The sequence below is a fragment of the Musa acuminata genome, chromosome BXJ2-5 (genome assembly GCF_036884655.1).
Source record: "Musa acuminata AAA Group cultivar baxijiao chromosome BXJ2-5, Cavendish_Baxijiao_AAA, whole genome shotgun sequence".
Lineage (NCBI taxonomy): Eukaryota > Viridiplantae > Streptophyta > Magnoliopsida > Zingiberales > Musaceae > Musa > Musa acuminata.
This window is the reverse complement of record NC_088342.1, coordinates 425420-451274: the sequence shown is the minus strand read 5'-3', so window position 1 is coordinate 451274 and position 25855 is coordinate 425420. Positions and strand designations below refer to the sequence as shown.

General features: G+C 40.8%; 6 protein-coding genes and 1 non-coding gene across 8 annotated transcripts; 4 read left to right on the top strand and 3 right to left on the bottom strand.

The window, feature by feature from the left end:
• Positions 1-1797: 1797 nt before the first annotated feature.
• On the top strand, positions 1798-3625 carry LOC135611966 (ubiquitin-ribosomal protein eL40 fusion protein). Its single transcript, XM_065107639.1, has 5 exons — positions 1798-1964; positions 2056-2142; positions 2235-2337; positions 3257-3323; positions 3427-3625. Exons 1-5 carry the CDS (start codon positions 1862-1864, stop codon positions 3451-3453), a joined length of 387 nt encoding a protein of 128 aa, XP_064963711.1. The 5' UTR covers positions 1798-1861; the 3' UTR covers positions 3454-3625.
• Positions 3626-4735: 1110 nt separating this feature from the next.
• On the bottom strand, positions 4736-7288 carry LOC103983663 (uncharacterized protein At2g27730, mitochondrial-like). Its single transcript, XM_009400918.3, has 3 exons — positions 6933-7288; positions 5564-5602; positions 4736-5140 (listed from the first exon to the last, which is right to left on the bottom strand). The coding sequence occupies exons 1-3, from the start codon at positions 7032-7034 to the stop codon at positions 4946-4948; spliced, it is 336 nt and encodes a 111-aa protein (XP_009399193.1). The 5' UTR covers positions 7035-7288; the 3' UTR covers positions 4736-4945.
• Positions 7289-7802: 514 nt separating this feature from the next.
• Positions 7803-8531, top strand: LOC135613214 (uncharacterized). The gene has a single exon (XM_065110311.1). The coding sequence runs from the start codon at positions 7803-7805 to the stop codon at positions 8529-8531; it is 729 nt and encodes a 242-aa protein (XP_064966383.1).
• An 864-nt stretch (positions 8532-9395) lies between these two features.
• Positions 9396-13426, bottom strand: LOC135582289 (ferredoxin, root R-B2-like). 2 transcript variants are annotated; one of them, XM_065107637.1, is made up of 2 exons: positions 13270-13426; positions 9396-10103 (listed from the first exon to the last, which is right to left on the bottom strand). In XM_065107637.1, exons 1-2 carry the CDS (start codon positions 13362-13364, stop codon positions 9617-9619), a joined length of 582 nt encoding a protein of 193 aa, XP_064963709.1. In that variant the 5' UTR covers positions 13365-13426; the 3' UTR covers positions 9396-9616. The 2 variants fall into 2 exon arrangements, with proteins under 2 accessions (XP_064963709.1, XP_064963710.1); XM_065107638.1 differs by having other exon boundaries at positions 9396-10080; positions 13270-13406.
• A 1251-nt stretch (positions 13427-14677) lies between these two features.
• Positions 14678-14757, bottom strand: TRNAL-UAG (transfer RNA leucine (anticodon UAG)). The gene has a single exon. It is a non-coding gene; the product is annotated as a tRNA-Leu (tRNA).
• A 284-nt stretch (positions 14758-15041) lies between these two features.
• LOC103983667 (iron-sulfur assembly protein IscA-like 2, mitochondrial) lies at positions 15042-17550 on the top strand. Its single transcript, XM_009400923.2, has 4 exons — positions 15042-15242; positions 15531-15661; positions 15760-15868; positions 17173-17550. The coding sequence occupies exons 1-4, from the start codon at positions 15105-15107 to the stop codon at positions 17233-17235; spliced, it is 441 nt and encodes a 146-aa protein (XP_009399198.2). The 5' UTR covers positions 15042-15104; the 3' UTR covers positions 17236-17550.
• Positions 17551-20535: 2985 nt separating this feature from the next.
• Positions 20536-25847, top strand: LOC135611964 (serine/threonine-protein kinase D6PKL1-like). The gene is made up of 2 exons (XM_065107636.1): positions 20536-21926; positions 24182-25847. Exons 1-2 carry the CDS (start codon positions 20980-20982, stop codon positions 25047-25049), a joined length of 1815 nt encoding a protein of 604 aa, XP_064963708.1. The 5' UTR covers positions 20536-20979; the 3' UTR covers positions 25050-25847.
• Positions 25848-25855: the final 8 nt, after the last annotated feature.

The following is a 25855-nucleotide window of genomic DNA, read 5'->3' as shown; positions in this document are numbered from 1 at the left end:
ATGGTGATCTCGAGGTCGAGGCTGACGATAATCACATATATCTCGACCTTTTACAAATTTCCTTGTACTTACTTGAGACCATTGCCTCTGTAAGAATATATTGGTTATCCCTCTAGTGCACCTTGTGTATCGTCGTAGATGACCCCTCTACCAACGATAAAAAAAGAGAGAGGGCTTAAGCCCAATCATGAAGGCATATATTATAAGTGACGGATGAGCTTCTTGCACGTCTTAGATCTTGTTAGTGAATCGAGTGATGGGAGATGGAAGTTCATCAGGATTAGCTCCTCTTAGATGTTTTGAGTGAATATAGGCCGACCCAAGGTGGGGTCGATTAGACTTTCCTCAGTAGATTATTGAAACTCTCATCACATCTCTTCTAAGTGTTAGTTCATTTGTCATAGTTGAATTATTAAGAAGTTATCCATCAAATATGCTTATTGGGTCTCGGATTCAAGTAAAACAGAACGATGGTGTGACGATTTATTAAATTTAATGGTTCAAGAGCGGGGAGCTCCCTCAACTAGCAGTTTCACGGGCCTTGGGTGATCCTAAGATGTTGGCACCATGTTGGACAGGAGGATCCCGACTTGGTGCCAGTGGTAATTGAGGTATTGATCGCGACCGAGATTATTGATCGCGACTGAGATGGTGGCGTTGCTTATTGGGCTAGCTAAGGCAAGAGCAGGGCAATAGTGTGCATCATGCTCATTAGCATATGCACTCACTATGCGAGGTTCAGGAACATCTTAACAGGGATAAGTAGGTGGCTCGAGGTCATCTTCGAGGCAAAAGGCCTAGGTTATTGAATAGATGCTAGTACCATATTGGCATTTGTGCTAAAGTAGACATGTTTATATAAAGGAAGGATGACAATTGCCCTCTTAGTAAAAGTGATATAGGTCGGAAGCAGGGCCTCATCATTGGAGCCTTCATTGAGAGGATTGATAGGCGGACATTCCTATGATATCAAACCCTCATTCTAGTACAAAAAAATATTAGGAGAAATCGTCATCGACATTTGAGTCAACCCGACATGGATCAAACCCAAGAGCATAGGAGTGTTTAAGGTGGCTCTAAAGTGGAAGTGTCAAGCTCCCGGGCGTCACATGTACTAAGACCGATGTCGAAAAATTTTTTTCTACTCGTCCCTTCGACGCCCAACCTTATGATTAAGGTCTCTCGGTAGGTTTGAGAATTTTTTTTAGAAAGAGAGCCCCTGGGTGTAACGTCGAAAATTAGCTTTATACGTGACCTTGGAAAAGGATAATATATAATCGTCTAAACATTTTTCACTTAACTTATGATAGTTTTTACGTGGTAATTATGTATCGCATAATAATTGACACTTAATATATTATCTATTAATTAAAAAAATCTTTATTGATTTGTGTCTTCTTTCCAACAACATATACATAGCACGCTCTCACAGTAGATAGCACATGAATAATTAGTCCAATTGCTAATTATTTTAGTACGATAATTTCTTAGTACCATCCCTCGGTAAAATATCGAAAACTTGACTAACGTTTTCACCCGACGGACAGATTTGGACATTTGAGACCATTCTAACGTCAAGTGGCAGGTGATAAGATCACCGAAAATAATCGGACCTTCACTTCCCTTCAGCCACACTAGGGTTCGGAGTTCCTCAGCTTGATCCGACGAAATCGGATTCGGATCATGTTAAGAATAAGATCCTAAATATTAGGGGTAACGGCGTCAATTCACTACCGAAAGAAGCCCTAGAATAAGATCCGAACAAGGGCGGCCTATAAAAGACTCGTCGGATACAGACTCCTTAGGGTTCGTTGCTCGCGGAGACTGAGGCGGCGCGGGGTGAGGAGAGAGACCGACAAGGATGCAGATCTTCGTGAAGACCCTTACGGGGAAGACCATCACTCTCGAGGTCGAGAGCAGCGACACCATCGACAATGTGAAGGCCAAGATCCAGGACAAGGAAGGTGCTCATTTCGTCTTCGATCGATCAGATCCCATGCCATTGTTTCCCCTGGTTCTTCGTCAGCTTTTTTCTCTTCTTTCATCTGATTTCAGGGATTCCGCCGGACCAGCAGAGGCTGATCTTTGCCGGGAAGCAGCTCGAGGATGGACGAACCCTAGCCGACTACAACATTCAAAAAGGTTGGATGTTTATTGTGTTGTGGCTTATCTCTTGTATAGATTTGACTTTCAAGTGTTTTCGACAACTTATGAGGTTGTCGTGATGTTGTTAGAGTCGACGCTGCATCTTGTGCTGAGGCTGAGGGGTGGGATCATTGAGCCCTCCCTTATGGCTCTTGCCAGGAAGTACAACCAGGAAAAGATGATCTGCAGAAAGTACGCATGCATCCCTTGACTATTCCTTCTTGTAGTGAAATTGTCCGTTGACTTTTGTTTTGTCGCATAAAAATGGTACTTCTATATCAAATAGCACTGCACTGTTCAGTTGAATTTTGTCATCGAGTTCCGTCCTAAGGCTCTTGCTGCCTCTTGATCATGGCTGTGAATTGCTTTTGGAATGGAAAATAGTTTATTGATTGTGGAAGGTTCAATACCGTGAATTGCCCAGCGCACATGAGTGGTTCAGCTCTGGGGATGGAGAGTATACACAGCCTTATCTGTATATTTGAATAGGCTATTTCCATGACCCGAGTTCTAGTTTCCAATGTTGCAATAGAGCAATCTTACCATTGTGCCAAGGTCGGTCCTCGAGTTTAATGTATATGGATCTATGGTTTGAATCCTTCATGCTCTAATTGTGCTGTAGAGGTTGGCATAGATCCAGAGATCGAGTCTCCTTTACTTTGTCAGCTGCCTCGATCTATTTGCAGTTGATTTTCATAGGTGGAACATGTCCTCAAAGAATCTTTTAGACATAATAAAAGTAAACTGATCTGTTTGGAATATTTGTAGAAGGCTGCCTTTCCAACAAATTGAAAGGTAGCTTGTCATTCTTGATGGTCATTCCTTCATTCCATCAAGCTGGATGGTTCTTCTGGAAATTTCTTTTATGGTATTTTAGTATCAAGTAATTGTATATGCTTATCGAGGATCCATGTTCTCCACCCTTACCTGCCTTGTCAAGCATACAAGGGATGTATCTTTCCCCCATTTGTACATTCTACATTAAGATTGATAAATAATTGTGATGATTTATGCTGAAAATAAAACCTTTCATTTTCCTTGAAGTGCCTCTATTTAGCATGATAATTTTGTTCATAGATATTTTTTCTATTAACTAATTTTACCCTCCTAGGTGTTATGCACGGTTGCACCCAAGGGCTGTCAATTGCCGGAAAAAGAAGTGTGGTCACAGTAATCAGGTAATTGTTGTCTTTTACAGATTGATTATTCAGGATTGTTCCTTGGTATTGTTGTGAACCTAATGTCTTGTTTTTGTCTGTTTCTTGCTTTATTTGTTGCCAGCTGAGGCCTAAGAAGAAGATCAAGTAAATTACTTGTTTGAATTTCTTTTGGCCTCCCGAGGCAAGATATTGGCGCGGACACCGATTCCTATATTTGATCATCCTGGCCTGGAGTCTGTCTGTTATCACCTTTTGTTATTGTTTTGAAGTGGCATCGAGACATTTCTTGGATGTTTTGAATTATTATTTTCCATTCTGAATACTGGTCTTCCGGTTGACAGTGGTTTTATTTCGAATACGAAGGACATCTAATGGTGGGAATTTAAGAATGAATTCAATTTAATTTAATTCAAAAATTAAATTGAATTGTTGGTTGTGTTTGGCAGCCAAAAACCAGCGTTAGTAGGTTTCTTATTGACTTCCATGTCATATCATTAAAATGCATTTCGATTGATTTTGATAGATTTGGTGAAAGATGGTTCTTTTCATCATTGAGATTTGGTGAAAGATTGCTGCAATATAGTTGAGGAGACGACCTGAGGTTTCCTTGTTATCGTATTTATTCATCACTGTGGTAATCTTGCAAATTCTAGATGCATATTATCAAGTTTTGAACTAGCTAAATATATAATAATATTAAATAATCCTCATCACAACTAAATGATGTTGCAATTTGTTAAAGATTTTTCATACCTTGGAATAACGGTTGGACTAGTACGACTTTTTCCACTTGCTTGTCGAAATTGGATAGGATATGTTATGACAATTAAAACATCAGAAACTGAAATAATAATGAAACATGATTTAACTAGGAAATAAAGATTAAATGTTCTTGATGTGCATAAACCGCCAGGCCCGAGAACAGCCACATCATTTTCCAGCTTCCATTAAACGAGTCTAGCATCATATAAAGAAGGAAATCACATATATTACCTCATGCTCAGGCTTGGAAACCAGTCTTTCACCAGGGTTCGCACTTCCAAGTGACACTTCCAAGAGAAATGGTCACTTGGAAGTGCGAACCCTATATGTTACCACATCATTTTCCAGCTTCCATTAAACGAGTCTAGCATCATATAAAGAAGGAAATCACATATATTACCTCATGCTCAGGCTTGGAAACCAGTCTTCACCAGGGTTCGCTCTTCCAAGATAAATGGTCACTTGCAGGAGTGGTTGTTGCAGTATTTGTGAACCATCCCCTCGGGGAGCACGAACATGTCCCCTTGCTGCAGTCTTAATTTTCTGCGTCGTGACAAGTAGAGCTGCACTGTGACACAGAATCAGAACGATGCTCATGCCTGAAATCCTTCGCGTAAAAGAAAGATGCAACTCGTCACATAAAAGAGCCGGAAACAAGATGCAACTCGTTGCAGAAAAAACGGAACTTATTTCGACAGCTGAATGATACTGCTTTGAATAATTGTAACAGAGCAGTGCAAGCTGGATGGAAACTGGAGCAGAAGCATTGAATTCCCACCTCAGATGGAGAGGGTAAACCTGTAGGCACTCAGCGCACTATCCGGTTAACAAACAAGACAAGCAAAAGGGTTTGTGGTCTCTTCAACCACAGAGAAGCTTCAGTCTGCGACTTCTGCAGATTTCTTTGGTTTAGACAAGAGATACCAGCCCAGACCACAAGCAGCAGCAACTGTCCCAGCAAGTACGGCATAGTTGCGGTTCTCGTCTGTTGAAACACCAGCAGCAGTTGATGATCCTGGAGGTGTGCTGGGCTTCACATCAGCTGCTGGGGTTTGCTCTCCTGGTTTTGGGCCCTGGAAATGAAGATGTTCAGAGTTTGCAACATTAAGATATAGGTATAAAATTATCTTGGCATTGTGTGAAGAAACATTTTACATTACTTGATTGCAAGTAATTGAAGATTTTTCTTAGTCACTTATCTGTTGCTGAATCTAAAAAAATTTGGAAAACTAATATGAATGGCAATACAACTAAGCAATTGCATTCAAGACCCTCCATCCGCTGAGCTTATTTAAAGCAAAGTTTAACAGAACAGGAATATCAACAATGAACAGTAAAAGTCAAGGCTATGAAACCATTGTGAATTTCCTACTTCTACCATGTCATTTCTTTTAGAACAGAAATGCCCATTAATGAGAATAAAAACAAATATCAGAAATACAGAATTCCATTTCCAAGAACTAAAGCAAACCCCAGAACTGAACTGGTGATCATACCTTATGTGCAAGCTTCTCTAACTTCTCTTTCTCCATTTTCTGCAGCAAAAAGGAACTTAATCATTACAGATACATATCACTTTAGGTTGTTTTCCAAGAGGTTAAAAGAATCTTCTGACAATGCAACTATGACGATCTATTGTCGGTTAAGTGAAGATTCACACAAGTAAAGGTTTTTGTTCATTGAGACACAAAAGAACCCTCAAAACTTAAAACTCCTTCAATACCATGAGACATAGATATTTCTTATTTATTAACACACGAAGCATATGGAACTTTAAGCAGTAACAAGATACAAAAATTAAACTTTACACAATCAAAGGAAGATGCAAAAGGTTCTATAGTTAGATGAAAATATACTAGGAATATCCTTCAGTGACACAATGGATGACATCAGTTGCAATTGCATTTAGCCATATTAACTGCAGGTGGTGGCAAAGGCATCCCCCATGAAGTTCCTATTATCACTGTGACAATGGAGAATAAGTATGCAACAAAAGAGCCAATCCATCTAACCTGAGGTCTGAAAAACAAGGGAGCATGGAATATGTTCTTGTTAACACTTATACTACAAAAGACAGTTTTATAATCCTTATCTTACAATGCCCAGATATAGCTAGGCAGAGTCCTTAGCTAGATCAATCATCTTCTTTAGAAAAACACTTTTCCATCATAACTTTTTTCTTCCATTTGCAAAGAAGAAAATTTGAGGGAGCACAGAAGTGAAGATAGGTAGCATCAAGCCACACTTGACATGAACAACAGAAGAAGGTCAAAAGAAGGCTTCCATTCATCAGAAAATTTATAATCATTCATAACTTACCTGCATTCAATCATATCATACATGGACAACCTAAAGCCAATATATTAGAAAAAAAGAAATGCGTGGAAATAAAGCTAGATCTATACATATCAGCTCCGAGCCTCCGACAAAGAAACACCGTGATTCCTTGTCATGGTAATTTCATAGTGGGGCATACAACATTTGCCAATGATTCCAGTGTCACAAAATTTATCCACGTGCACATCACATAATAGTCTAGTTCGCCACACAAGTTTCGGGCATCTACACCATGCAGCCTCCCATCTTCTTCTTCTTTCCTCCCAAAACTACACAATCTAGTCAAATCTCATCACACTCTCACTTGGCCCTGCTCTTCACGGATTCATCCACATCAATTCCAACTTCACATTTCATCAGGATATATGATCCATTCATTAAGAATCGATAATGTAAAATACTAATTTAGGGCGCCTGGAAGCAAAAAATCTACTAGAAATTAACCCTAGCAGCAAAAGATCAACAAGAATACAGGAAGAAAGAACCGGGACCAGGGTAATAAGAGGGATCAGATCAAGGCGAGGGGACCTTGATGTAAACGTTCTCCGCCGCCTTCTCCTCCTCGCTGAGCACCTTCCCCCCGGTAGACAGCCTCCGAGCGACGTACCTCGCAGCGATCCTCGCAGCCATGGCGAATCCGAATCCTAGGGTTTCTCGAGCTCAAAGAACGAGCCGATCAGCCCCTCAAAACCAACCTCCGATTCCTTTTATTTCCTCATATACCGAAAGTACCCTTGACGCCACTCACAATCCGACGAACAAAACGAAGCCAAGTGGCGTCCATCAGCGATCCGCTCTAGCCCGGCCCGTTCTTAAGTTAAATCCGGCCCAGCCCGTTAATTGATGACCGGACCCACTGCCCTTTTGTCGGCCACCACAGTCTGTTGGTTCAATAGTGCTTCAATAATATAGAAAGGTTTACGTCATAGTTAGCACACTAACCCCGAGTCTACTGCATGTCCTCACGAGAAAGACTAAAAAGATTAAGAGGCCAAAGTAGTGGAGCTCGTGAAACCAGCAACACGGTGGTTGAACGCACCCACCGCTTCCTTCTGTCGCTGAGGAGGACATGGCAACGACTCCACTCCACAATAGAACAGTATATATAAATAAATAAATATTTTTAATTAATTAATTTTACGCATGATTTGCGGCTCCGTCGTCTCCACTAACCGCCACCTAAGGTGGGCTTCCTCTATAAATCTCATTCCTGTTCCCCGTCTACCAGAGTTGGCCACATCAGGCCGTTCGTTCTGTTGGAGATTCGCGCAATCGCATGATCGGTGGCTTGGGTGATAGATACCCTTACTGTCCTTCGAGATTCCCAAACTCGACCAATTTCCTTCTGTTTCCAAGCCTCCTCGCCTCTCTTCTCGTCTCTCCCTTCTTCTACCACGGATGGGTGAAATGGACGTTGATGGCGAGACCGAGGTTGCCGGAGCGCCGCGTGAGAGGTGCCAGATGCCGCCACCGGAGGAGGACCCTCACCTTCCGCCGGAGTCATTCCAGGTACCCATCGGCGGCGACGGGATCGACTGGACTGACCTCAACGCTGTCTTCGATCGCGACGACTCCACCAAGGGCAGCACCAACCCCAAGTCCGCCAACGCCAATCCTAAGTCGAGATCCATCTCGGAGCGCTCGTCCGCGAGCCTCAAGGCGAAGCCCGCGGTGCTCGGCTTGCCGAGCGCGATCGGGACCCCCGGATTCACCGGACGGGCCTCGAGACGGCAGCGACCGCCCTCCGGTCGGATATTTCCGAAGAAGGGCGCTCGGTCGGGCCGGGAGTCGGCGGCGGATCCGGGCTCGCCGAAGGTGTCGTGCTTCGGGAAGGTCCTCTCGGACAGGGAGAGGAGAAAGCAGGGGAGGAGCTGGCGCTGGGCGAGCTGCTTCGAGGCGATGTGCCGGTTGGGAGACGAGCGGAGGAGGGGATCGCCCCCGTCGGCGGCGAATGCGGGCGGGGCGTTCTTGCCGGTGGAGGCGGGGTTGGGAGCGATGAGGAGGTTCGCCTCGGGGCGGAGGTCGGCGACATGGGGAGAGGAAGAGGCGGAGGAGGGGCAAATGAGGCATCGCCATCTGAAGAGGGCGGTGGCGGAAGTGGAGTACAACGGGAGTGGGGTTGAGTGAGTGTGGGTGTCTGTTGCTTTTCCTAAAAGAATAGCTTGGTGAGCCCGTTATGGGAATGAGGATGTACGAGAATGGATTGTTTTCTCGATTTGTCATTTAAACAGTATATATATATATATAAACTTAATGAACTTGTAAAAATACTCGTCAGTTTTTTTTTCTTTCTTTTTTTAAGATAAATGCTATGAAATTTTTATCCCAATAGATAAGAATTCGAACTCTTAATCACCAAATTGTTAACAAAACATTATGAACCTTTAAAATTCTTAACATAAGATAATTAAATCAAATATGCTTTCAGTATACTAATATAGTATAAAGGTTTTAAAATGAGATAAAATATTGGTAAAATGATGATCTAAAATCTCATTAAATATATTAAAATAAAATTTTTAAAATGAGGTGATGAGATACATTATATTACACTTCAAATATTGATCCAATGATTATATATCAGATCGGGGTTAATGATTCAAGAACACATCCAAGTACTAACTAACTTTGATTATATATAAAGACTCAGATTTGACATCTTATCTCATATATTTTGAAAAGTATCGACTAACTTTGATAAAGATAAAAGAGAAAGTTCAAATCACATATATACATCTACATCGACTAATAAATTAAATATAAAGTTTATTAAATGAAGATTTAACCCGCAAACTTGCTAAAACTATTGTTTAGTTCCAATCTAATTTTATATTAGATTTATCAGCAACACTCAATAAATAAAACAATAAATATGTTATGAACCCCATCTTTAATGTCAGAGCGACAGAATAATCATCTTCTTTTCCTTCTAAAGACCTTTTATTTATCACTTGGTGACATTAGAACGAGGAAAAAAAAACTAATGACATGTTCAGATAATTGCTGCTACCATAAATAAATTTCAAGCAAAATTAAAACTTCTGATCATAAATACTACAGTATCAGCACCAGTACTGAGATTATGAAAGCAAGACCAAGAATTCCTGATCAGAGAACCACTACCCTCTGAACAACAAAACCCTAGCTTTGGAATTGCATATTATTTGATTCATTTCAAGCACAACTAAAGGTGTTAATCCAACCACAGACAATCAATAGAGATCACCTTCTTTATGAGTGTGGATGATGCAGTCGGATCTTGGGTAAGAGACACAGGTAAGAAGATAACCCTTGGCCATCTGTGATTCGTCAAGGAAGGATCCATCGGACTGATCAACATTACCAGACACCATCTGACCAGCGCACGTAGAACATGCTCCGGCACGGCAAGAGTAAGGAAGGTCTACGCCTGCAGCCTCAGCTGCGTCCAGAATGTAGGTATCATCTGGAGCTTCAAATTCATGTTCCTGCCCCTCTGGGTCAATTAGTTTCACCGTGTAGACCGCCATGGCCGATGCCCTGAAGCAGTTTGATATCTTCAAGTTTGATGTTTTTGAGATGCACTTCAAGGAGCTCAACGAGGATGGGCTCTTGATCAGTGGAGAAGAGGGCCGGCACTTAATGCTGCTTGTCAGAACGCAGGATGAGGAGAGAGAAACAATCGACATTGTGCCAGCTGAAGATGCCACAGAACAGTTCCTGTTAGAACCCATCCAGGAAGAAATTTCCATATAAATTGTTGCTCAAGTAGAAGAGAAATCTCCCCAATGCATGACCAATAGAATGGATTTGAAGGGACTTGTGAATAACAATCATTTAATATATTTGTCTAAGGAATGCCAGCATTTTTATCCTTTATCTTCTTTTTCCATGCCAAACCCTACTAGTAAAGTGATAAGGCCATTTAAGATGTACAAACAAACCAATCAAGAATACCCGTAGATTAGAGAGAAGAAAAACACAAACACATGATACTGTGGACAAACTCTATTAGTTACTAGTTAGACCGATTTCCAAATTATATAAGTAGCAAAAGTTCTCCAACTCTTCAATCTATCTCACTGCACACGTATCTCAAGCGATTGTTTATGGTCCAGTGTGTCACCCTATGCAAAATATCAGACATGCAACGTTATTAGCCAATGCTGGAGTTCACATGTATAAAGAAAAGAAGAGGCAAGTACAACTATACCTCCTCGCTGGTACGAGAGTTAAGGACAGCTATAAATAAAACAGGCAAACACCAACTATTAACTAAATCCCTTCTATACATAAAATAATCAATTAACTAAGTCCCCAACTGTGAAAAAAGTGACAGATTGTTTCTGGATTTGGATTGATAGTTCATAAAAACAAGCAGATTCAGCGCATAAAAGGATTTAGAACTAGATATACAACATGGATAGCAAAATTCTGATAGAGACACTCTGGAAAATTAAATAATAGTAAATTTTTTATCAGTTGCCGCTTGGATTCATATGTTCAGTAGAAATATTTGCCTAAGATGACTCTTCAAGTATATAATCATCAACAATCTAGCAATGACTGTAACTCTGTGTGTGCTTGTCTGCATGTGCATAAAAGAATAACAATGGATTCAACATAAAGAAGTCAGCCAATGTAACCGTTGTACACCAGTTTTAATGGGAGAATGGTTAATATCCCCAGAAGGCTAGAAGTGACTAGTTAAATCACTATAAAAAAGAATCAGATATAAACATGACTATGCCCAGCTCAAATCTAAATAAATCACAGCAATAAGTCTATATCATTCCTTCAAATAGCTAGCAAACAGGAATTCTAATTTTTCTTTTACAATCTTAGATGCAACTTGAATTGCTAAATGATCCCTAAACCATACAATTCAATATATATCGTAATAATATAGCTACAAAATAACAAAATATTGTATGCCTAAAAGAAGTTTGATGAAGAACTTACAAACTGCACATACTAATTCACATACTGTAGCATCATACAGTAACCATATGTTAGTCATACAATTGTGCCTATGGAAAGTGCACCAATGGTCAAGGATGGTAGCATAGTCTAAACCTTTATATTTTCTTGATATTGAAATTTAGGGATGAAGCACTTCCACATTCAGTTGCTTGCATTACTGCTACAAGTTCATCAGGCAAGGATCTGCTGCCAAGAATATATAAATACATGTATATATATCTATATGATGCCATTGCGAAGATAGTAGTATCTTTCAACTATTAATTTTTTGTTGGATGGTGGTGTTGGATGCTGCAGCAAGACCTGCAACTACCATTCTGACATTATTATCTTACCTAGCCAGCAAGACATTGTACCAGACGGAACACCAGAATGCTGTCATCATCACCAATTATTACCTTGTCACAACCAATGGAAGTACAAAACATAAGTTGAACATCACCTTAACTCCTTAAGCTTTTTAATATTTGATGTTAACCATTAAAGCCTCATTTAGGATGAATTATGTTAAAAGTCATCTTTGACTTGGTGAAAGTATTGTTAAAAGTCATCTTTTGACTTGATAAAAGAGGTTGTAGCCACTCTTCTGATTTATGGCTACAAATTAGGTACTATTAAAGGCTAGTTAGGGCTGTTTAGATTAGTGGGTTACATGTGATCTCTCTTTCTTTGGTGTACACAAACTATAAACAGAGAGGAGCCCTCTTGAGAAGTGTGTGGAGTAGAGGCAGAAGTAGCCGAGAGTTTGAGAGGCTAGTGAAGGCTAAGTGTTTTTTCACACTTGTAATTTTTCTCTCTATAGTGAAGATATGCAGCGATTCCATGGATATAGCCCAGTTTGGGTGTACCACGTAAATCTTTGTCTTTATCTGTGTTTTATTTATTTTTCTCTCTATAGTGAAGATCTGCAATGGTTCCATGGACATAGCCCAGTTTGGGTGAACCACGTAAACTCTGTGTCTTTATCTGTGTTTTAATTTTCCTGCCTTCTTTGAATCTGGTATCAGGAGATATGTTTTTTTTCTCCTAACAAATTAGAATTAACTTAGACAACACTACTCTGATAAAGTTAAGAACAACCTAGAAAACTTTAGAACATAGGTTTAAAAACTGACTGCTTATCTGACCAGAAACCAATACTCAGATTAAGACAAATTTTTAGTCTTGACAGTTTGGTTCCCCTTTTTAGTCTTCAATCCGCTCCTTCCTCTCTTCCTCTCCTGATTCTCTCCTCCACTTCTCCTCTCTCTTCCCCCCTGGACCGGTATACATACTGTGTCGGTATGCCAGCATATACTGGGTCCAGGTATGGGTCCGTTATTGAGATTCAAAACTACGCTTTCAAACACCAAAGAAATCACTCAGACATGACATGATATAAGTAGCCAAATAGTATCAAGCTAGCTTATGTTCTTTATGTCATTAAAGATTCAATCAATTAATGAAGCCGATCACAAGAGAACAATAGAGATGCGTACACTAAGAACCGCATCTCTCTACAAACCATACCTTAACAGCATACGATCTCTCAAAACAAAATCATTCGCCATCAAACCTATAAACCACCAAATAATTATTCACTTATGACAGAAATGAAATCCCCAAACACTTACACCGCGAGCATATGGTACGATCAAAACCAACATCAAGTTTCAATGCATCCATAGAAACGAAACGAGAAAGAGGGCAAAGTAAGCAAGAACCATTTCCTATTACAGATTTATGCATATCTATCAAGATCTAATGGGTGTTCCACAAGAACAAGCGACACGGTCGTAAATCCAGAGTAAAGAAAGAAACAAATCAATGAATAGACTAAATCAAGACAAAGACAAGAGGGAGGAAGATCGATAACCGGCGTCAATAATAGATCAGACGCCACAAAAACGAAATCTTTCGATACCTGAGGAGGATGACGGCAGGATCTGGCGATGCACCAGGAGAGGGCGGAGGCGCCGAGGCGAGACCGGTGCTTCTATACTCTAGTGGAGGAGCCATCGCAGGTGGTGTTGGGCCCTATTTAAGTAGTCCAAAACATGTGAACCTTGTCGCGAGCCCGCTGTCGAGCCGCCCTCATGGAATGAGACGGAAAGGGGCGCGAACCATGGGATCAGGATCCTCTCCAATTAGTAGCGTATCGTCATGACTTGAATCAACGGCGTTCCAAGTGGGACCCACATAAAACGGACGGTCGGATTTTGGAATTGGACGCCATGATTGGAAGTAGGTTCTGTAGTGGATGGTGACAGCGATCGGTGCCGGGCTGCCGACCTCTGCCCGGAAGGCCCAACCAGAACAAAACGGTTGGTGGCGACGGTCACTCCAAATGGTGATACGTTTATTACGATTTGCTATTTCCGTGGTACCCACAAGGCTTTGACGAATAATATGTCAGGTAGGTGGGATGGTAAGCTGACTGGACTCGACGTGTTCAAGGCCAACGCAGCCACGTGACATTCAGCGGCGGGACCCACCTGAACGGACGGCTATGTTGTGGAATTGTATGCTGTAAAAAGAAGAAGGTTGTGACGTGGATCCAAATCGGCATTGATGCCGGGCCTCCGAGCGCCCCTCCCGAAGTCTAAACCAACTGGCATACATGTACAGTGATTGGCTGCTGAGATGGTGCCCACAAGTCTTATTACCAATTACATGTCAAAGATGTCTTACGCGAACCCAAATCATGAGACGTTGACGTGGCGGCTTCGGGTCAAAGATCGACATGTTTAATTAGGCTTTTCTTCTGATTAAAGTTGGGTAGATTTAGACATGATTTAATAAACATTTTGGATCTTAATTAAAAGCTTGAGTAGTTCAACGAATATATTTAGCTATGTTTCTTCACTAAGATATTTAATTCAAATTTAAAGAAAGAGTGTAAAAAAGAATAATTAATAAGTGACTAGAATCATGTTTCCAAGTATCAAAACCAACAAAAATAATATCATTTTATGATACTTCTAATAAAACATCATTTTTAGTTCAACAAAATTTAATCTAAATTTAGCTGTTCCATTTTATTTAATTAATTTAATTTTGGTTTATAATTATGCAGCAACAATCATGCCACTTTAGATGTTACGTAGAGAATATGGTTAATAAACTCAGACGGTGCTCGAAAAAAATTTGGAAATCCTTATGATAGGTTTTTTTGGAATATGGTTAATAAAAATAATATTTTTATGACTGATTTTAAAAAGATGAGATAAGAAATAAAAAATGTAGATTTTTTTGTCAAAAAAAGAATCCAAACCTTCATATGATAAAATTTTATTATTTTAATAAAACCATAAATTAAGGTTCATCATTTTTGACAGCTGTGGGATTTGAACCCACGCCCTTTCGGACCAGAGCCTAAATCTGGCGCCTTAGACCACTCGGCCAAACTGTCTTAGTTGACAGTAGTGGGATTTTAATTTAATATATATTATAATATTTTCCGTGATTTTGGAGCTGGAAAGTTCCAAGGATCGTCTACAATTACTGCACCGAGCGCACCTCCGTCAACTGTTGCCATTTAGAACGACTGACCCAACCAGACAGATGGCAGTGTCCTAACACCAGTGATCGGTCGACGCGTCAGAAGTGGAAGATTCCAGCTCTCGGTAGCGTTGGAGAAGATCCCTGTCTCGAAGACCTCAATCCTTTAGTGTACCGGACCTATATCCACCCAGCAGGAGTTCTCGCCGGTAATCTGCAGCGTGTGACGCCGCCCCGACGAAGCCAGCGGCGATTGCAATGTCCAGATACGCGTTGCGGCGCATGGCGCCGTTACTTCACGGCCGGATGCAGCTACGACGGCACCAGATGCCGCTGAGCTCCGCTGCGGAGGAACCCTTGCCTGACGCCGTCCACATGACGGGGAATTGCATCCGAGTACCCTTCCCCTCTCCCCCCTCGTTTGATACGATTAGATTGTCTGCTATTGTTCTTATTAGGTTTCTGATTCCTCTTTTCCCCCCTTAGTTGTGCTATCTTTCTCGGTGATCAGCTGCAATTAGGGCTCCTAATTGACTGCTATAAGCAATAGGTCATCGAAATGTGAATTGGGATTTTGAGGCCACGATAATTTGATCTTAATATGTAATTGATAGTTTTGAATTCAAATGCTTGGCCTGTTTGCATTTTTTTGTTCTCCTTGATGATGATATCATTTGTTTGCAGAGATTGAAGGAGCTGCATACGAAGGATTCGTCGAACGAAGGCAAGATGCTGCGATTGGGCGTGGAAACTGGTGGATGCTCTGGGTTCCAGTATGTCTTTTGCATGGATGACAAGAAAAACGCAGATGATAGGTTGGAGATTGCTTGTTTGCTTAGAATCCATGACATTATGCTTCTTGATGTGATGGGCCTGTTTCTATGTTGTGTAATTTCTCGGTCGTTCTATATAGGGTTTTTGAGAAGGATGGTGTGAAGTTGGTGGTGGACAACATCTCCTATGACTTTGTCAAAGGTTCCACTGTTGATTATGTCGAGGAATTGATCCGTTCAGCATTCCAGGTAGGCTTCTTCTTTCATCAGCAATTGCATAAGTAATGCAGAGTAGGTCAGATGATAAGATTTTTATGTTGGATTCATGTGCCAGTCATGCTTGGCACAGTTTCTCTTGCTCAGAGAATAGGTCCATTGGCTTTGTTAAGAGTTGAGAGATTGAGGGAGATTTACATACCGAACATACAAGGATTACAGCCAGCATGAATTTTTACCTCTATAAATTGTAAGAAGATTGAAATGGAGTTTCAGTTGATAGCAAAATCTATATTTTTTAGAGAAGATAATGGCTTACGAACAAATACTCAATTTTGGATATATAAATTGATCTTACATATATTAATCGACAGAAAACTATGACACCCGTTATTAGGAGAAATGGACCCTCAAAAATTGGGTTTGCATGGACAGATATAGTGGTGCTTCAAATATGAAAGTCAAAGATGGTTATGAACATACCATTAATTTATCAAATCAGAGGACAACCAACCATTATGGTAGTGAAAGAATGCCATCATAGCTAGCCACCAAAGACGAACTAGTATAGAATTCCTCCTCCGAATGGCCATTCTTCATTTGTTTCCTTGCTGAACCAAAACTTGGCTGCACTACCAGTCTTGATTCTGTATCAGTGAGCCTTTACCTCATTTCACCGAGTTGATTAAATTTGCCATGTAAACTTGAACTGCATCAATGCTCTTGCTGCTTAGATCATACACTCAAGCTTACTCAGTGGATGTGGTCTTCAATCAAATATGATCGTTTGGGTGTCAATGATGAAGTGTTCCTCCACTGTTCTATGAGATTTTACTGTTGGTGGGTAAAAAAACATTTTTTTTCATGCATTAGATCCCAGCGTCAAGGTCCTCTTCAAGATGTGTCTCTGAGTGTGATAACATATGTTTGCTACCAAACAGATCCATGTCAAAGTTCTGTTCAAGATGTGTCTCCGAGTGTGATAACAGATGTGTGCTACCAAATGAGACTTCATACCGATTTTGTGGGGAGTAACTAGAATTATCTTTAAAGAGAAGCATGGCTAGGTTCCTCACTTTCTATTACATATGTAACACGCCATGTTTCTGACAAAGGATGGACCCTTATTTAAGTCTTGCAGACCAATCATGTGGTCAAATAAAACAAAAATAACGACATGTAGGTTTAGTGTGTAACATCTAAAGGTGCTTTCAAATGGGAGAATGCATGTAACAAGCACTGCTGTCAAAGTTTACCCTATTGAACTTTCTCTAGTTGTTTTCCACCTCTTGCAGCATAACTTCACAGAATAGCGGTTGACGAAACTGTATTTGCAGGTGGTAACAAATCCAAGTGCAGTGGGGGGGTGCAGTTGTAAAAGCTCCTTTATGGTCAAATGACTGGCGTTCCTCGAAGTTCCAGTGATCGAGCACATTATTTAGGACATGGGTGGTACCATATGCACCCTCCAAATATGAAGACTACTTGTTCATGGTCATTACAAATTTTGGTTTTCATTCTTTTCTTTGATAACTGATCTCGAATATTACTGAGCAGTCAACAACATATACTGGTCTATTTTTGTGATATATGTTTGCAGACAGTAGAGCTGTATGTATCTGATGCATATGGCACTGTTTACTTTGATTTTGTTGTAATAAGTATGTGGTTCCAACACCCATTCTGCAATACAATATCCACCGTCCACTTTAAAATGTGTTTTATCGGGCTAATCTTTCCTTTGTATCCGTTGATCCGATTGGATTGGTTAACAAGGTTTTGCCTATAAATTCCCTGTCGGTTCGTTCAACTTGATCCCAAGACTCCTATATGCATATTTGTTTATATGCTGGAAGATACCAAGTTAGTATTATGTGCCTTTATAATGCTCAGAGTGTCAAAAGTTTTCACTATTGTATTCCCTCCTCTTCTTTCTCTTCTTGAATGGTTTGTGGTTTAATATTTGAATTATTTTTTCTGCTACTTTTTAGGACCACTTCTCAATATAATATGGATTTTTTTATTTTTTTATTTTTAATTTACTATGGAATTTGGTCATGATGATACTAATGCTGATTAATGCTAATATTTCTCGCCATTCCACATATTTGATGGAACATAAGTAGTTGTAGCGAGGATTCGAACCATCATCGAGATCGAATAATAACTTGTAGCTGAGCAGTTCAAAGAAGCCCAAATAAAAACTCAGAAGAAATGCAGAGAATTTTTATGGCACCATACAAGCCATTGATTATTCTTCGATCCACTTAATATCTCTGGTCCGCCACCGACTCACAAATAGAGCAGAGAAGCTGCGGGAAGAAATCGAAGGTACACATGGACATCTCGATCTTTTCTTTTGTTTGATTGTTGATTTGTTTATTTGCCTTCCCAACGCTGATTCTTCTTGTTGTGAATTGGTTCGTCGAGTGGCTAGTGGGATTTCCTCTCTCAAACTGACTAGGGCTTTGGTTGATCGCTTGGGATGGTTTGGCTCTTATGATCGTTTGAATCCATTGCGTTCTTGGATTCTGTGTTTCTTGTGGGTTTAGTTCTTCGATCTCGTTCGGGAGACGCGCTGGATCTGCATCCCTTTAACATAGTTCTTAGCAACCCGACTAGCCAATAGTACTGATCGAGTGAATCGAACTGTGCTGATAAGGAGGGAAGTTTATTGTGATCTCAAGTCAGGATGATAGGTTTAGATGTTAGCTGTTGATTTCATCAGTTGCGCTTGCTTGATTCTACTGTTTGGTAGTATTGCTTTTCCTCTGCTGTCCATTTTACTTGCCCTGATTATCTTATGCTGATTGTGCAGGAAAAAGATATTTCACAGGAATTAGAATCTTGGTTTCTCTGATAGACATCACGAGTGATTCAACAGCAATGACCATCGAGTTCCTTCGTGCTCGATTGTTTTCTGAGAGGACTGTTTCTAAAGCTGCAAATGGAAGAGCTAATCAACCGGCCAAAAGGGTTAGTCGTAATTTCTGTTATATTTTCTCGCGGTTGATTTGTTTTTTGTGTTTGGTAATGTTTTCTGTTCAGGTGATGGAGCTCAAATCAGGTATGTCTTCCTTGTACCAGAGATTCAATTCTGGCTACCAAGTCATAGTGCTTTCAAATATTCCTTAAAAACCATAGTCATATATCCGTGGTGTGAATTAGGAAATTTGCTGGAACTCATAGCAGTCTATTAATTAGCACTTATAAAAAAAAAGTCTATTAATTAGCACTTGTTACATATTTGCTGTTGCTTTGTCTAGTCCATTTTGCACCTGCAGATTGATATGTTGATACTACTGCTTGCAATAATATGCCAGAAAATGTGAATTAACTCTTTGAAACATGCTTCCTTGTGATTCATAAGGCATGCTTTAGAATTAGAAGCCTGATCTCGTCCACATGCACTGGATTTTTGCATAGAAATTGGTCTTTCTAACGACATTTTCTTTATTCTCTTGTACCAAATCAGTTCAAGCCCACTTTTACTAGTGCTTTCTCCATCCAATTTAACTCTGATGTTGGCTCTAGTAACCATGGATGTTTATGTGCACATATCCATGTGAATTCATAATAATTGGAAGCACTTCTGCTAGTTCTGAAAGATTTTTAAATGGGAATTAACAGGCACTTAAGATCACATTCAATGTGAAACTATCTCATTCATCTGGCAATGTGAAACTATCTCATTCAATATGAAACTGTCACGTTCAATGTTGGTAGACATGAAACATGTTTTAGTGTATCGTTTGGATAGTTGGTAAACAAGACAACAAATATCATTTACACTTTTGCTCAAACATTTTGGTATCAGTTGAGCGGAATTTAGTTCTTTCAGACATAGGGAATGCCTCAATTTTTAAGGAATCTGAAGTCTGCATTGAACAGGGGCATGCGTGTCTTGCTGATGTGATTGTGCTTTTGGATGAGCCAATACATTCTTCGTGCAGGTTTGACCTCTTAAAAGACCTTGTTTTATTATCTCTTTGAGATTTGACTTCCGATTGGTATTCAGAAACAATTTCGCCTCTCTTATAAAATAATTCCAATAGAAAATAATTTGACTATAACACAGGGGTTAATTAATGTTATTAATATAATGATAACGCACCGGCAAATGCTGCCGTGGGCAGCTGTTGGTCCAAAGTGGCCACCCACAGTCCGGTGCAAATTGTTTCCGGGAGAAAAAGCATTTCCATAGGCAGGCAAGTGCAGGCCAGAAAAGGCCAAGTTGAGGACATTGGCGTGATCTCTGTTCACTGTCACAGCAAATCAAACCACTTCTTTGCTGTTATCTTTCTTTTCTTTTTTTAAATAAAATTATATACATATTCTTCATATATGTACATATATTATATAAGTTTATTGCAGAACCTAGAAAATTTGTATATATATCCATCTCATCGTTGAACTAAAAATATCATATTACAACTTCCTTAAATCATCTGAACCAAAATGGTAGAATGTTGTAGCTTATTATTATTGTTTGTTGATAAAAAGCCATTGTTTTCTTTTTTGTTTTATAAAGAAAAATTATATACATATCCTTCAAAAAAATACAATTAATTTTTCTTTTTAGATTTAGGCTTTAGCATGCATATATATATATATATATATATATATATATATATATATATATATATATATATATATATATATATATATATACACATTTATTTATATGCAATTGATTGTTGAACCAAAAATATTATATTAATGAATGAAATATTATGACTTGTTGTTGTTATGCTTAGTTGACAATTTTGCTAATGTTGATCATAATAAAACCTAATTAATTTGAGTGTTTATGATGGAGGAATGGAGACATGTATGTTATACTGAAATTTATATTTGGGGATTTATGATATTTCCAAATATGCAAAGCTACCTTTCTTTATTTTGTTTCCTTTTGCTATAGTTTTGTGTCCCCTCTTTTGCACACCCTTCTTCCTGACGTCCATTGATGCCATCATTCCACTTCTTCTTTGTCCCCGCGCACAACGCCCCGCCCCACCACCGCCTCCCCCTACCCCTCTTCTCTCTCTCTCCTTTCTTTGCATTTCTTCTACAGAAGTGGATAGATATTAGAAGATGACAATAGACCATCAAATTTGATTCTCCTCTGCGTATGACGCGATCTGATGGCTACTACATCCACCGATATCCCCGAACCCCCTTCCCACAGCAAGAGCGCCCACCGTGGCAGCTTCCGCGCCCCCGGCGTCACCGCTGAACCTTGTTTCTTGATTCCAGATTTGCTTTCAAACAAGGACGACTTGGTCGTCCAAGAACCCACCGGGTTCTTGGGCCCCGCCCCTCCGTCCTCTGATGCGAGGGACGAGCGGTTGAGCTTCGTGACCGCCAGGATCAGCGACGCCACCGCCGGGAGCGTCGGGGCCTGCTCCAAGATCAGTGACGTGGGTGGGTTCTTGGGCGCCGCCCCCCCGTCCTCCTCTGACGCGAGGGACGACCGGTTGAGCTTCGTGACCGCCAGGACCAGTGACGCAACCGCCGGGAGCGTCGGGGCCTGCTCCAAGATCAGTGACGTCGCCGGCGACGGCAGCCGGAGGAGCCGCGGCTCGAGCAGCGACGGCAATGCGGATGATGAGTGCAGCAGCAGTAGCAGCAGCAGCACCTGTAGCGCATGGAGCACCTCCTGGAGGAGCAGCAGCGGGTCCGGTGGCAGCCGCGGGAACAAGCCGCACCAGGCGAACGATGGGCGGTGGGACGCTATTCGCGCCGTCAGAGAGCGTGATGGATATCTCGGAATGAACCACTTCAGGTTCTTGGATAGGCTCGGCAATGGCGACGTCGGTTGCGTGTACCTCGCGAAGCTGACCGGGACGAGGTTCCTGTTCGCCATGAAGGTGATGGACAAGGCAGTGCTTGCGTGGCGGAAAAAGCTGAGCAGATCGCAGACGGAGAGGGAGATTCTGCAATGCCTCGACCACCCGTTCTTGCCGACCCTATACGCCCACTTCGAGACCAATAACTTTTCTTGCTTGGTGATGGAATTCTGCCCTGGCGGCGACCTCCACAGTCTCCAGCAGCGGCAGCCTGGGAAGTGCTTCACTGAGGAAGCAACAAGGTGAGAATGCAATTGTCCTAGTTTTTGTTCAGATTTAGGAATAGTAAGATGTAAATGTAGAGTCTTTGTCTGCATATCATGTTTTTTGAACAATTGAAATGTGCCTATGCCTATGTTAGATGTTTTGTCCAGAGAATTTTTATGCATAATTTTTACATTAAATTGTCAGGGTTGTTTATTTGCTGATCAGTGATTCAATATAGTGAATATGGGGTTAGATATTAACGTTGCATAATATTATTGTTTCTGTTGTCTGAGTAAGTCAGCAGAGTATTCTCTTAACTATGATCGAGAGGATGGAGGTGGAGAACTGACGAAGTGAAGGGAGGAAAGAGGTAAGGAGGGAAGAGAGGTACAGTGGACACATACTAGATGGAGAGAGAAGAGATGGTCGGTGGTGGAAGTTCAATGACAAAAATGCTTGGGTGTTTTTTTCAACAATGTAGGTGCGGGGCATGGGAGTGAAGGGGACTAATTGGGTTGCAGATGTGGGGTATTAGGTTTGGATTTGACCAGTTGGGGGTAAGGGGATGGGTGGGTGGTGTTTGGTTTGGTTTGGGTTGGAATTGGGTGTGGAGTGGATTGGTTGGAGGAGGAGGAGAAATGGGTTTCAATTATGTCTCCATGGGTTGGATGGGAATTGAGCACGAATTAGATCATAGGATTTTGTCACTTTTAGCTATAGCCTAGGCAAAGGCTTAAAACCTGTAGTGCTTTAATTGAGGCATTCTCCTAAGTGATACCTAGTTGAAGATGCCTCTCTTAGGACTTATCGAGATGCTTGGACCTTGCCTTGCATCGCCTGAATGCCCAGATAAGCATTCGAGCGTCACTTGATGTCACTGTTTCGACTCTCTCGTCGACATGAAACAATATAATATCGGGTAGTGGGTGATTGTAATTTCTTTAGATTTTCAATCATTTTGAATCTAACTTGTTTGTGTGGAACCCCCTCACATTAATTTTTATCTCAACTAATAACAGGTTGATTTGATCGTTGTGGGTACATCTTGTAGTCAAACTTGTTATATCTTTATATGGTAGATGTTTTATGTGTCTATATATATAGGGTGTGTTCAATGAAGCCCTTTGAATCTGGCTTTTGTATTGAACCTGATAGATCATGTTGAGTGACAAAAGAACATAATGAATGACAGTGGTTTTATGTAACTGACTCGCTGAAGCCTTTTGTTAGATATACTGCTCGAACTTAACCTTGACTGTGCAACTAATTGTTACTTCAACTATTATCTAAAAAGGCAGAAATGACAAACACTGTCTACTGACAAGGTTGAAACCAATTTGCATTTAGCTCATGTTGTTGTTGTTAAGCATGCTGTATGAGTAACATGTAGGAACAGCTTAGAAATGGAGCAAACTAATTTGTGTAATGTTTAAATTATAATTGGTCGAAGGAAGTTCTTCAATTCGCATTTGCATGAACAGAGAGAGGATTCAAAAATAAATTAAATTGAAGGTTGTGTGACTTGTGTCCTGAAGGTGTGGGATCATGTAGTTTGATGCATAGTTTAGTGGTGCATTTTCCGAAAGCTGCTTTTGAGTTGGATGCCGGTATATGGGAGACTGATTTTGAACTTGTTTTGTCTGACCTTGTGGACCTTGTCAATTTAAGTATCGAAGCTGGAAACTACGACGCTTCCATTGCAGCTCTCTCGAAAGTACAGTTTTCCCTATCAAATTATCCAATTATCTAGAGGTCTGTTGGGGTCTTAAATATCCAACATTTGCAGTCCTTTTCATTATGGAGTTTGTATTGGCTTTTGAATATTAACATTCATGCTTTAATCAAAATTAATATTAGTATGCATCTATTCATGGTTTACATCATAGATAAATTGAATTGCTATATACACCCGGTTTGACAAACATCTGGTGGAACAACTATTCATTCGACTTGATCTGAGTGTTCCTTTCAACACCAACCAACTCATTTGACGCAGTCAAATTACATTTTCAACACCGTCTAACCAACCATTACCAGAAAAACTTTTACATCATTGTCTAATTTTTGTCAAGCATGAGTATGTTTTACGGAAAGTTCAGCAGTGAGTGTGGGAAGTATATCTCGAGGTTAACTATGAAGCTTACTTACACTTCTTATAATCATGGACTGTTTGCATGCTATAACAACTTTACCGATACTCTTCGCCTACTAAAGGTGATGGGCTTGATTCTTGATTATAGGTTGAAATACCTTTCAATTCTACATGCGTGATCTTTTGATATCAATGCAGGTTTTACGTGGCTGAAGTTCTCCTTGCTTTGGAGTACCTACACATGCTTGGGATAATTTATAGAGACCTGAAGCCAGAGAACGTGTTGGTAAGAGAGGATGGTCACATAATGCTCTCTGATTTCGATCTCTCTTTAAGGTGTGCCGTCTTCCCCACTCTGGTGAAATCGACAAAAACTGATTTGTGTTCCTCGAAGAGTTCTGGAAAATATGCTCAACCCTCTTGCGTTGAGCCCACCTGCATGCAGCACTCATGCCTGCAGCCCACTTGCTTCTCACCACGTTTCATAGGACTTGGGAGGCCCAAGGCAAAGAAAGCAATTCCAAGTGAAGTCGGTGACAGCGGTTCTGTACTCCCTGAGCTCATTGCGGAGCCATCTAATGCCCATTCGAAGTCCTTTGTTGGAACTCATGAATATTTGGCACCAGAGATCATAAAAGGTGAAGGCCACGGAAGTGCCGTGGATTGGTGGACATTAGGGATATTTTTTTATGAGCTTTTGTTTGGGAAGACACCATTCAAAGGGTCTGGAAACCGTGCTACCTTGTTCAATGTGGTGGCGGAGCCCCTAAAGTTTCCCGAGTCGCCCCCAGTCAGCTTTGCAGCGAGAGACCTGATCAAAGGCTTGCTTGTGAAAGAACCCCAGCAACGATTTGCATATAGGCGTGGTGCTGCTGAGGTAAAGCAGCATCCTTTTTTCCACAGCATTAATTGGGCACTTATTAGGTGCACTAGCCCGCCCGAGGTGCCAAGGATAATCAAGCATGAGAACCGGACTGGTGGTGAGTTTCCGGTAATACTCAATGGGAATATGGCAGGAGTCAATTTGAAACCATGTGGGCAATATCTAGACATGGATTTCTTCTAACTTTGGCAGATCTGTTCTGTTGTCAGTGCACTTTGGCACAGTATCAATCTCAACTCGCTGCCTCGTTTGGTCCTAAAGAGAAGTTTTAAGTTTTACAGTGAGGAATGCAATACAGTTGTTGTGGTTGCTCTCTTTAGGCAGCGGATCTCAGTATGATGGAAGATATGCAAATCCTGGTTATTCTTTTGTTACCGAGTGCTCCTCGTAATGACGAAGGCCGTTGTTGTGGTTGCTCTCTTTAGGCAGCGGATCTCAGTATGGTGGAAGATATGCAAATCCTGGTTACTCTTTTGTTACCGAGTGCTCCTCGTAATGACGAAGGCCGAGAAGGGTGATCCAGGCTTAGTTTTGTATGCTGAGGCAACATAGTTGGAAAAGGAATTGCGGCTCCTGGGATAATTGGTGTGGTCACAAGTTTCAACAGAAGTTTGCAGGTTTCTTTTGCTGTTTTACTGTAACTTCCTCAGTGGTTTTTGATGCCCATCATGAGACTGATGGAATATAAGGTGGGGAGCGGCAGATTAAAAAGAATGTGGTCTGTCATCTAAATTTGGAGGCAAAAATGGTTGGCAGCTGACATGATTATTTCACTGGTAAAGAATGCCAGGTTTCATGGCCAATATGTGTGCCTTGGCACATAAACACAATTCCCCGTCTCATACTACATAGGCTAGATTGAGCATCAAGGAAGAATTTAATATTGGAAGCAAGGAGTTTACAGGATTTTCTTTTCTTTTATTTTCTCTGTTTAAAATGTTACTCCTATTCAATTATTTTTATATTACATGGGTACGACAGGACTTGCA

What these genes read in the sequence shown, in the direction of transcription:
- LOC103983663 (XM_009400918.3), bottom strand. Translation starts at nt 7,034, where the DNA reads ATGGCTGCGAGGATCGCTGCGAGGTACGTCGCTCGGAGGCTGTCTACC. An exon ending in CGGAGAACGTTTACATCAAG is followed by an intron (nt 5,603 to 6,932) that starts GTCCCCTCGCCT and finishes TTTTTGCTGCAG; the next exon opens with AAAATGGAGAAAGAGAAGTT. An exon ending in TAGAGAAGCTTGCACATAAG is followed by an intron (nt 5,141 to 5,563) that starts GTATGATCACCA and finishes CTTCATTTCCAG; the next exon opens with GGCCCAAAACCAGGAGAGCA.
- LOC135613214 (XM_065110311.1), top strand. Translation starts at nt 7,803, where the DNA reads ATGGGTGAAATGGACGTTGATGGCGAGACCGAGGTTGCCGGAGCGCCG.
- LOC135582289 (XM_065107637.1), bottom strand. Translation starts at nt 13,364, where the DNA reads ATGGCTCCTCCACTAGAGTATAGAAGCACCGGTCTCGCCTCGGCGCCT. An exon ending in CCTGCCGTCATCCTCCTCAG is followed by an intron (nt 10,104 to 13,269) that starts GTATCGAAAGAT and finishes GGGTTCTAACAG; the next exon opens with GAACTGTTCTGTGGCATCTT.
- LOC103983667 (XM_009400923.2), top strand. Translation starts at nt 15,105, where the DNA reads ATGTCCAGATACGCGTTGCGGCGCATGGCGCCGTTACTTCACGGCCGG. An exon ending in AAGAAAAACGCAGATGATAG is followed by an intron (nt 15,662 to 15,759) that starts GTTGGAGATTGC and finishes CGTTCTATATAG; the next exon opens with GGTTTTTGAGAAGGATGGTG. An exon ending in TGATCCGTTCAGCATTCCAG is followed by an intron (nt 15,869 to 17,172) that starts GTAGGCTTCTTC and finishes CTGTATTTGCAG; the next exon opens with GTGGTAACAAATCCAAGTGC.
- LOC135611964 (XM_065107636.1), top strand. Translation starts at nt 20,980, where the DNA reads ATGGCTACTACATCCACCGATATCCCCGAACCCCCTTCCCACAGCAAG. An exon ending in TTCACTGAGGAAGCAACAAG is followed by an intron (nt 21,927 to 24,181) that starts GTGAGAATGCAA and finishes ATATCAATGCAG; the next exon opens with GTTTTACGTGGCTGAAGTTC.
- LOC135611966 (XM_065107639.1), top strand. Translation starts at nt 1,862, where the DNA reads ATGCAGATCTTCGTGAAGACCCTTACGGGGAAGACCATCACTCTCGAG. An exon ending in CGACTACAACATTCAAAAAG is followed by an intron (nt 2,143 to 2,234) that starts GTTGGATGTTTA and finishes TGATGTTGTTAG; the next exon opens with AGTCGACGCTGCATCTTGTG. An exon ending in AGTGTGGTCACAGTAATCAG is followed by an intron (nt 3,324 to 3,426) that starts GTAATTGTTGTC and finishes ATTTGTTGCCAG; the next exon opens with CTGAGGCCTAAGAAGAAGAT.